Raw genomic sequence first — 9,903 nt, forward strand, 5'->3', positions numbered from 1 at the left:
GATATCCTGTCCATCTAAGCTTCCCTGTTCGTGTGTCAGCTGCAGGTTAAATTGCAATGGGGGACTGGATCAGGTTAGGTGTCTTGGAGGTAATTACTAAGGTAGCTATCTGTCTTTGAATAACCTCCAGATTATTCAAAAGGAAAAAAGTTAAAATATTGGTTTTACCATGCAATGTAATTGTGCTTTCAGGTCTATTGGTGTTCATAAGGCTTGTTCAAGTTTGGCAGGTAAAATAAAGCAGCTTATTTCTGTCCTTATTTGAAAGGGGAGAAAAATAGAAATAAATGCATGTATGAGAGAAATAGGTATATGACAACATGTAAACATATATAAGATGAAAGATGAAGCGAATGAGGAAGAAACTTCCTGGAAAATGACTAGAAATTATTAGAAATGCTGATCAACACTCTGTGTTCCAGCTGGTAATTAAAATGATAAAAAGATGTGATTAGGTACATACCTTGTGCAGTGTCTTTTCTTTCCTTATCACACCTGTTCTAGCACCTAGTCTTGTAAGTTCATTCTAATAGAGATGAGCTCTCTATTTTATTTAACATTGCTGCCTTTTATTGAGGATAAAGACAGATGAAAAAGAAATGAAACTGGAACAGAACTGAATTGCTAGTATTATGTCGTTAGGTGCAAAACTGAGTATGTGCCCTTTCAAAAATTGTCTGGCAAGTTATTTTGCAAGAATGAGTATTTCTAGAAAGAGCAGCAGTAATGTGTTTGTAATCAAATGTCATTATCAAATGGCTATAGTCTTTGCCATATCCATCTGTCTCCTTGTTGTCTCCTTTTCACAACATCATGGTGTGTGTTCCTACACAGGTTTCCACATCACAGTTCTGCCTTTGGCTGCCCTTGCTTGCAGGAATGTAGAAAAAGTTAACTTTGTAAAATGTGCACAGTGTGAAAAGATGTATTCAGAAGATCATCACTGAACAGACAGTGGATGCATCATGTATGGTGTGGGGTTTTTGGTTTTGTGCTGTGTTTTGGTTTTGTTTTTTTTCCCAAATGATGACTGCCTAGCAGGCATTTTGTTATTTGGAATTTCTTTTTCATTATGAACATTACGGTGGGGATGTAGGAGGTGGTCTTAGCCACTGGATAGGAAGTGACCTTCCTAAAATCATTCCAAAGTTCCCAACTGAATAATGCTGAAGACCTCCTAACCTCCCATGTGGTTAGTGTTATGAGCTTTGTGTATGGGCGTGTTGGGGTTTTTTTGTTTGCTTGTTTTATTTTTAATTTTTCTCCTGAGTTTGTCAAGCTAGACTGTGAAAATCATCTTGTTTAAACATAATCTATAATCTTGCTTTTACAGAGCTTAGAGTTGTGAGCTCGGGTTGCTCTTAAACCCTCCACCACAATTACAAATATTTACATTTGGTGGAATTTCCTCCCCCCCACCGCCAGTGACCTACATGTTATGAATGCTGTCTTGTCTCTGGGCTTACGTTGTCTGTCTACTCTGTCTTTTTGTTTGTTGGGTCTGTTCAATCTGTTTGCTTCATTAGTATCTGACTAAAGCTCTGTGCACATCAGTAATTTTATGCATCTAAGCAGTTGCCGGTATCATATGCGTGAGTAGGACTGGCTGTGTGCATTGCTTCGGAGAGTTGAGGGAGTTAGTATGCAGCAATTTTGGCTAACAGTAAATACCGTGCTGTGTTTTGGAACAATGGATTCATGCTGAAGCATTAGCTAGTTAGGAGTTAGAGGAGTTACAGCTACGTATGGCATTCGTGCCAGTAATTAGTACATATATATGTGTGTATATAGAGAGTAGACAAGGGAACCTTTTTTGGTTGTGTTTTTTGTGGCTGCCTAGAAAACAACAAAATTTTGCTTAATAAAATCGAGTAGTATATATAAGACAAAGTAAAGATGCTTCAAGATTTTTACAAGATGAAGGCTACAGGGAAAGGCCTGTGTTTTTTCTGAACAGCAGCTCTAAGGGCTGCAAAGACCTGAACAACCTTTGCAAAACTGTGCAAAAGAGATCCAGGAGGATCAGATTTAAAACAACAGCCTATCTGATACTTAATAAGTTCATGTCAAAGTATGGACTCCTGCCTGTAATGAACACAAGATTCACTCCTGGACTCGCATCACAGGTTAGAACAGTTACATCAGGTTACTTTTGGCCAAAAACATCTGTAATGCCTGATGTTCGGGTTTTTCTTAAATTGAACTGGGTTTACTTGACAGCTAGTGATGCATTCATAGAAATGATAATGTTTCACTGTACTGACTTTTGAAATGCCCTTTGTGAATCTCTTCAGATGACTCCTAAACAGTCTTGTAAACTTAGGGGCTAATGCATGTGTGTTTTTCTTTCCAAGGCCTGTACAGCACAGTGTAAAGTCAGTCTGTTCCACACATGAAGAATGTGAATGCCTGCTGTGTCCCTCTTAACGCTGTGGAGCCCAGCTTTTTAGTGGTGGCCTTAAGTCTTCTAGCTTTCCCATCACTCAGGTCAAGTTTTCCTCCTCTGCCTTCATCTATAGTAATAGTCCTGATTTTATTTGTTACTATATTTTACAGTGGTTTGAACTTTATTGATTTGATGGTGAGACAGGGGAATATCGACAATCCTCCGAAGACGCCACTTATTCCTGGGTTTGAATGTTCTGGAATTGTAGAAGCTCTTGGAGACAGCGTGAAAGGATTTGAGGTAATATTTTCTTTATTTTCAGAGCAAGAAGTCACTGGTTCACTGAGTCTGTTGTCCCTAATCCCTTCTGGTCTGCCAGCGACAGCAGCATTCCCCACCCTCTTGAGATTTGAAAGGGCAATTTTTCCTTGCTGCTTCCCAAGCATGAGAATTACCTCTTGATTTAGTTTCTTAAGCCACCACTGTCATTTCCTTCAAATAGTTCCTGAAAAATCACTTACGCCATGTGTGTATTCTGATGGAACTGGAAAGCGTGACTGATACGCTTTGAGAAAGTAAAAGAAATTGATTTACCTTGTTAAGTTTCTTTTCTTGACCATGTTTGCTGTCACTATGGCTCTGTCCCTCAAAGCCCAGTGTGCTGCTGGTTCTAGTTCTTTGAACTAGATCTTGAGTTAACAGGACCCCCATATAAAATAAGCACGGGTTCTTACAAACGTGTGCATTCATGGAACACAGATAAAACTGGGACCCTGATTCTGGCTGTATGACTTACGATCACTCAGCAAAAGGATCTATTTCAGCTAGCGATAAAGAGTTAATTTATATAATAAAGCTTTCATAACTGGTTGCAATTATGTATTCTTTTGTATCTCTTATTACATATAAACAGCATTCTGTCCTATGTCCACCACTGATGTTAAACATCTATATTTCCCCCAATTTTGCATTTTATTTCCTAAGTAGGTAGAAAAATATTGAAATAGAAACTGCACATCAATCCGATCTTATTTATCTTAGTCCTGTCATCAAGTAATTGCATTTTCTCAGTTCTTACTGCATCTTAAGTAAGGCAGTTGCCTAAAATATTTTTATTTAAAGGTAACATTTTTGCTTTTCTGGAAAAGATGTAAAATTTCTTAGTTGAGTGAAAATAATGGCCAATTCAGTTTCTAGTAGGGTCTCAGTGATGAGCTCTTCTCAGGACTTTTCTCTATGTTCCCCCTCTTGCCTCATCTTTGGCTTGAGACAAGTCATAATCTTCCAGTGTTTTTTGTGACAAACAATAACTGAATTTTGCTGCCTTAAAAGCTCTGCTGCTTCAGTTGTTCCACTCTAGTATCTGTGCTTTGTAGTTACACTCCATATCAAAGAATTTTCTATGAAAGGAGCACAGACAGTCTCCGCTCTAGATCAGCAGTCTCAGTTTAAAAGTTCCTGCTATTTCTAAAGGGCATCGTGAGGCTGTAGCATATGGTGCTTTTTTGAATAACATTGCACCTGACTGAATATAGTAGATCTCTTTTAAAGTTGGGTCTTTGTTCTGACTGCAGAGTATATTTGTGCTCTGGAGTACTCCCTGAAATGGAAACAAGCATGGTATTTATTTTTTTTGCATACAGTCTGCGTAGCCATGGTAGCGTTTGAGTGATCTAGAAGAAGATCAACACTCAGAGTAACTGTGCACAGGTATAAGCCCATAAAGAGAAGGAAGTACCATGAAGAAGATGCAAACACGTTCTGTCAGTTTCTTAATGGATCTATTGCATGGAATAGGAGCACCCCAGATGCTTGTTGTCTCCTTGACATAAGCTATTTCCACTGTCCAGAGGCAGGAATGACAAAGATTGCATCCTGCATCTTCTGACTTTCTTTCCCTTTGTAGATCTCTTTCAGTTGAAGCCACATTAAAGAGGGCATTTCATGCTCTGGGAAAAGGTGTGTTTCAGGCCCTTAACCTGTATTACCTGAGATACTACACCTGCGATATTGCCAGCCGTTTCTTGTCTTCGTTTGCTCTGATTTTGTTATTGTATGACAAATGACAGCATTGAATGGCAGTCCTTTTTGACAGTAAGAACATACTTTACAGTGAAATAAAGCCTTTTTTTACGGAATAATGGTGTGTAATGCCTGTTCCTTCTCCCATTAAAAGGAAAAGCTGATTTCTGCTGAGCTCAACTGTATCAGGCCTTGTATCTCTCTAGTTGTGGGGATGATTCTCAGGAGCTAAGGCCTGATCTCAGATGATGACTGTATAGTGTTTGTGGTAAAATATGGTATTTACTGTTACTAAGAAATCCCTTGGGAATCACCAAGAGGGACTTCTCTAATTTCATTTTGGTAATCATTTATATTTGTTTGCAAGATATAGGGCATAATAACATCTTCGGTAATTAATCATACCAGACTTTAGATTTATATGCTTCTCTAACAGCAAAAGGGAACCACGGAGTGGTTACCAGTGAGGCACTATTAGTTTGAATGTGCTTTTCAAAAGGAGGAGGCATTTTGGTGAAAATTGGAATGTCAGTTCTGTTTCAGCATCCTCATTCTGAAAGAGAAAAACCCTTCAGAACTGTCAGCAGGACCTTAGCTTTTAGCAAACCTGCAATATCCCAAAATGATGACAAGTACTTGGGAGACCAAAATGAGCTTGTGCTATAAATGTGTCCCTGAAGGTAAAAGTGTTGAGCTTTAATGAATTGCTGTGGAATATAGCTGAAGTAGTCCAAGAACAACCTATAGTACTTCTAAAACATTAGTGGGTATTCGTAGAATGTAAGATGCAGAACATCAGGCAGATAAACTTAAGATATTTTAGAGGGACAGCTGCTGTTAGTTTTGGTTAAAACATTAAATCCTGAAGGATAATGCTATTCCTGCCTTATTAGTTACACAGTGGCCCCACTGAAGAGCTCCTTTCATGGTTAAGGATGCTATTTTTGTTGGTGTATTACAGAAAGGCAAAGAGGTCTAAAATAAGGTAAAAGGTGTGTAGGGGCTGCTGGTGACAAGCAGTTATCGACAGCTTTGCCTGTGAAGGTTTGCTCACTGTGGCTCTCCCCAGTAGTGCCAGCAGACTTGTTTCTGCTTTTACACGAGTTGCTTTCCAAGTCTGATTGTTGCCTCTGCAGGAGCCTCACAGCTCCCATTGCCTTGTTATTATTCTTGCCCATCTGTGGGGAGTCACTATCTCCGGTTTAAAAACCTGGAGCTGCAATGAAGGCCATTATACAAATGTATAAATTTGATGTGCTTGGAGGTTCTGAGAGGTTCCTAGGAGCAGCCAACTGTATCTAATATTAACATAAAATCTTTATTTCTCCGTAGTGAAATACTCTTTCACTAGCATATATTTTCCAAAGAAACTGAGTAGAGATCTGTTGCAAAGGAAGTATTTCATTGCTCCTTTAAATCATGTCAGATTCACTTTGTAGGCTTAGTAGTGCCTAGTGCCTTAGAAGTTTATTTTTTGACATTTAAGGTGGCTTATTTGTCGTTGCTGTTTCAAATTCTGCTCTGACATGTGGCTGGAGAAATTACAGTCACAGAAATGTATTGGTAGAATCAGTTATTAAGGTAATAAAAGTAAAGAGTGGCTACAGATGGTGTTATCTTCTAAATGAGTGGTGTCTGAACCCTTTCATGTACTCTGGTACCAGAGTACAAGGCCTCTCCTTCTCAATCCACAGAGAGCAAAAGTGGATCTAAATTAGTGTGAAGACTGAGAAATCAAAGTGAAAATTATCTTTGGTGTAATTTTGTTCATTCCATGCATCTTATAAATATCATTTATAACCTTTTCTTCCTGGTTTTGGGGGTCTTTTTTTCTGTAAGCAAATTTCCTGGTTATTAGTAAGAATGTTGGTTTCATTGTTTACAGCCCCGTGTATTATTTAGGAGCTCTGCTAGAAAAAGATAATCTCTTGGTGGTGATGAAAGACTGCTCCCTCAGAGAAGCAGTGTAGCAGAAGAAAAGGTGGCTTTAACTTTATTAGGATATTTTTGTTAAATTCCGCTTTTTAAATAAATACAGTAAAAACATGGTAAAAGCCCAAAGCTGAGCTTAACTTCTGTTTTGCCAGAGATGGGGAGCACCATTAACTTCAGTCAGTGACCCACAGCTTGAGCAGGAGAATTGCAGATCTTAAAAATTGCTCTCTACAGTCTCACTTGCAGCCATATCCTCAACATTTTCTTCCTTGTTTGTAGATTGGAGACCGAGTCATGGCTTTTGTAAACTACAACGCATGGGCTGAAGTGGTATGTACCCCTGTCGAATTTGTCTACAAGATCCCAGATGACATGAGTTTTTCTGAAGCTGCTGCGTTTCCCATGAACTTTGTAACTGCCTACATGATGCTCTTTGAAGTTGCTAACCTAAGAGAAGGCATGTCTGTGCTGGTCCACTCTGCAGGAGGTGGGGTGGTAAGTTGGAACTTTTCTTACTTTCCTGTCACCAAGTAACTAAAGCAGTCTGATGCATCTCAATTTTTGAAATGAGCCAGGCCCTATAGTTTGATTCGAGATCAGACTTCGCTATGGGAGGGATTGCAGTGGAACTGCATCCATTTTCTCATCAAAATGCTGATGCAAATGGTTGGCAGGAGCTTTGGGTGAAATAAAAATGTTCTGACAACAAACTCTACCCCAGAACTCCTCCCAACCCCCCTGACTGGTTGTCAGAGATCAAGGAGCAAGTGCTGTCCCAAACATCTCATTCCTGAACTTATACACCTTGTAAAAGAACGCTGAAAGGAATGAATAAATAATGAATGCAATACTGAAATGAATAAATAAATCAATGCTCTGAACACTGTATTTGTAGGTAATCATTATCGTCCTTGCAGTAAATGACCGTCTTGGAATACTCCTGCAAATGCTCTGTGTGTGTGTGATGCTTTGTCTGTGAAATTCTTCGCCTTTGTTGCAGAGGGATCAAAAGCAGTGAGAAGTGTTATTGTATCAGCCCTGAGGAAAATATACAGCTGCTGAAGCTCACTTGGTGGTGGCTGCTGCATGCGATAGTTTGGATCATTAGTAAGGGAGTGCTGCATTACATGCGCAAAGTAATGGTAGAATGAGTTTGGTGGAATACCTTGCCATGCAGTGAAATAAGAAGTCAGCATTTTGTGTTACCAGTTCCTTGAACTATCTTTTAATAAAATCTCTCTACTTTGGAAAGTACTTAAGCTTGTGCAAACTATTGAGATACTGTCAGGGGAGTTCGTTTACATTTGAAATTATGCAGTCCTTTTTCATAAAACAGCTTTCACAACCTGAGAGCATTAGCAAATCTCAGCCTTCCAAACCAGAGTACCTCTTCTCTTTTCCTGTTATGCCTTATTTATGCTACATTAATATTCTGTTGTCTATTGAGGTCTGGTGAGCAGCCCCAAACACCTTATCCCTACTTGTATGCCCTTAGACCTTTTTTCAGGTTCTCATGTAAAAGAAGGCTGTAATCAAAGGAATAAATTCATGAGTTCCCTGTACAAAGTATTTTTAGCTAACAGTAATCCTACTTTCAGTAAATGGTCCTCTTGGAATACTTCTGTAAATGAATGGAATTTATAATCGTATTATGCTTTGGCACAGTACAACCTAGAGCATTATGGCTGACTATCGTTCTTCAATATTAAATCTTCTTATGTGGAATTTAGGACTGTTAAAACAAGAGGCCACACAATCCTTGCTTTTGGCTGTTTTCTAGATATATATGCGTGTATCTACAGAAAATGAACTCCTCCTTATTGAGATAAAGTGTCCTTGCTAAATGTCTTTATTTCTTTCTCTTTTCTTCTTTCTAATCTAACTCACCTCTTTTATTTCTTCCTTCTCTTCCCTAAGCACTGTTAATGCTCTACCAGCTCTCATGTAGGTGTCTTCACTAGTGCACAGCTTCTGTGCTGGGCTGTGTATGTAAGGAGCAGCTGGCTTCTTCTCTTTTATCACAGATGCTCAGTGAGCAGCTTTTGACTGGTCCTCTGCTGTGGCTGCTTGTGGATATTCTCTGAAAGAAGCTAAAGGAAGGATGGGTCCTGCTTGGCTGCCAGGAGAACAAGGAGAAACCAGATTCATCAAATGCTAAATAGCTAAATAAAACAGAGTTTCCAAGGGAAAGATACAGGAAGAACAGCCAAGTTGGCCAATATCGGATAAAGGTCTGTGTATGATCCAGGGGAGATGTACGTCAGAGGGAGACAGGGCTGGCTAGCCTTCAGGATGCTCGTTGTTGTGCCATGGTGGAGAGTGCCTCATGCAGCCTATTCCTTTTAAGGGAAGAGCATGTATAGCTAGAATTGGAAAGGAGAATCTTTGCCCATTGCTTGACAGGCCTTACATGTAAAATATCACTCCAGAGATGCATGGAATGTTTTCCTTTCTCCTAACTAGACATAAAGATTTCAGAGGGGTCTGTGTTGCTCTTTAAACCTCTCTAATAATGTCTGTTAATCCTTTGAAAAATTTAACAGCCTCAGTTGAACAATTCACTCCCACAAAGTTCTTGGTTAATAAAACAGAGAAACGATACTGAAGTTTCTATGGGAAGAGGTAGTTTTTGTGCTATTGCTTTTAGTACATTGAAGACCCAGTCGCACTTTCAGCAAGTGGGAAACCTGTCCAGTTTGTTTCTAAATCTCATAGAAATTCCAGAACACTTTAAAGAGACAATAGGCTCCCTTTGGGACTAGAAGTTTGTAATTGTTCCATTCTCATTACGCAAGATCATTATTTTAACTGCTTCAGGCAGTTTATGAAAAAGAACTTGTTGCTTCAAAAGTGTTTGTGAGGTTCTTTGTTCTGGCTCATACTCCTCTTCAGGAGGATCCTGCAGCTTTTCCAGTAGGTCAGGGAAAATCTCTAGGACCTTTACTTATGTATTGCCTCAGTTTATTTTTGTGGCGTTGTTTTCAGTTTTAAATATTTTTAGTAGTGAGGTAACTATAGCAATTGTCTTCCCATCTGTGCCTGGGGTATGATTAATATGTGACGGTAACCTTTAATGTCTGACAGGATGCTTTAGATAAGTCAGTTTGCTTACTTACAGAAGTTCCAGGGGACATCAGAAGATGATGTAGAGAAGAAGGAAATGTGCCAAAATAACTTATCTTGAAGAAAGTCTTATATATCTATCTCTTTTACAGAGACTTGAATCCTGCTCCATATACCAAATGAGAACCCACCTTGCCAGCCACAAAGCTGAAAGGTCAGGGCATCCTGTAGTCTTCCCTTTTCATGGTAGGAAATGTGGCTGGTTGTAGGGAAGCACTTTGTCTCTCTGAACCAGGAGGTGGACACTCACAGACCTGCTTTCTGACACTGTATATTGTAGCCTTCCACCTGAAGAGGAGGACTGGCTGCAGTGCTTAGAAGGGGGATTGAAAAGAGAGACTGTATTTGCTTTTGTTTTCTATGGCTTCCTTGTTGATTTGGGTTGTTTGGAAAGGGGGCTGCTTCGGGGGTTAGTTTGATTTTCCTATCTCTCTTTC

General features: G+C 39.4%; 1 protein-coding gene across 1 annotated transcript in view; it reads left to right on the forward strand.

Moving 5' to 3' along the window:
* Positions 1-2,556: 2,556 nt before the first annotated feature.
* Positions 2,557-9,903, forward strand: part of VAT1L (vesicle amine transport 1-like) — a gene marked incomplete at its 5' end in the record, with an annotated part of 46,681 nt that continues 39,334 nt past the window's right edge. Inside the window, 2 exons of the mRNA XM_010012563.1 lie at positions 2,557-2,686; positions 6,623-6,838. Coding sequence (XP_010010865.1) covers positions 2,557-2,686; positions 6,623-6,838 — 346 coding nt within the window. The remainder of the gene's footprint in view (positions 2,687-6,622; positions 6,839-9,903) is intronic.

This window comes from Nestor notabilis, unplaced genomic scaffold, assembly GCF_000696875.1.
Source record: "Nestor notabilis isolate BGI_N333 unplaced genomic scaffold, ASM69687v1 scaffold10054, whole genome shotgun sequence".
NCBI classification, from domain to species: Eukaryota; Metazoa; Chordata; class Aves; order Psittaciformes; family Psittacidae; genus Nestor; species Nestor notabilis.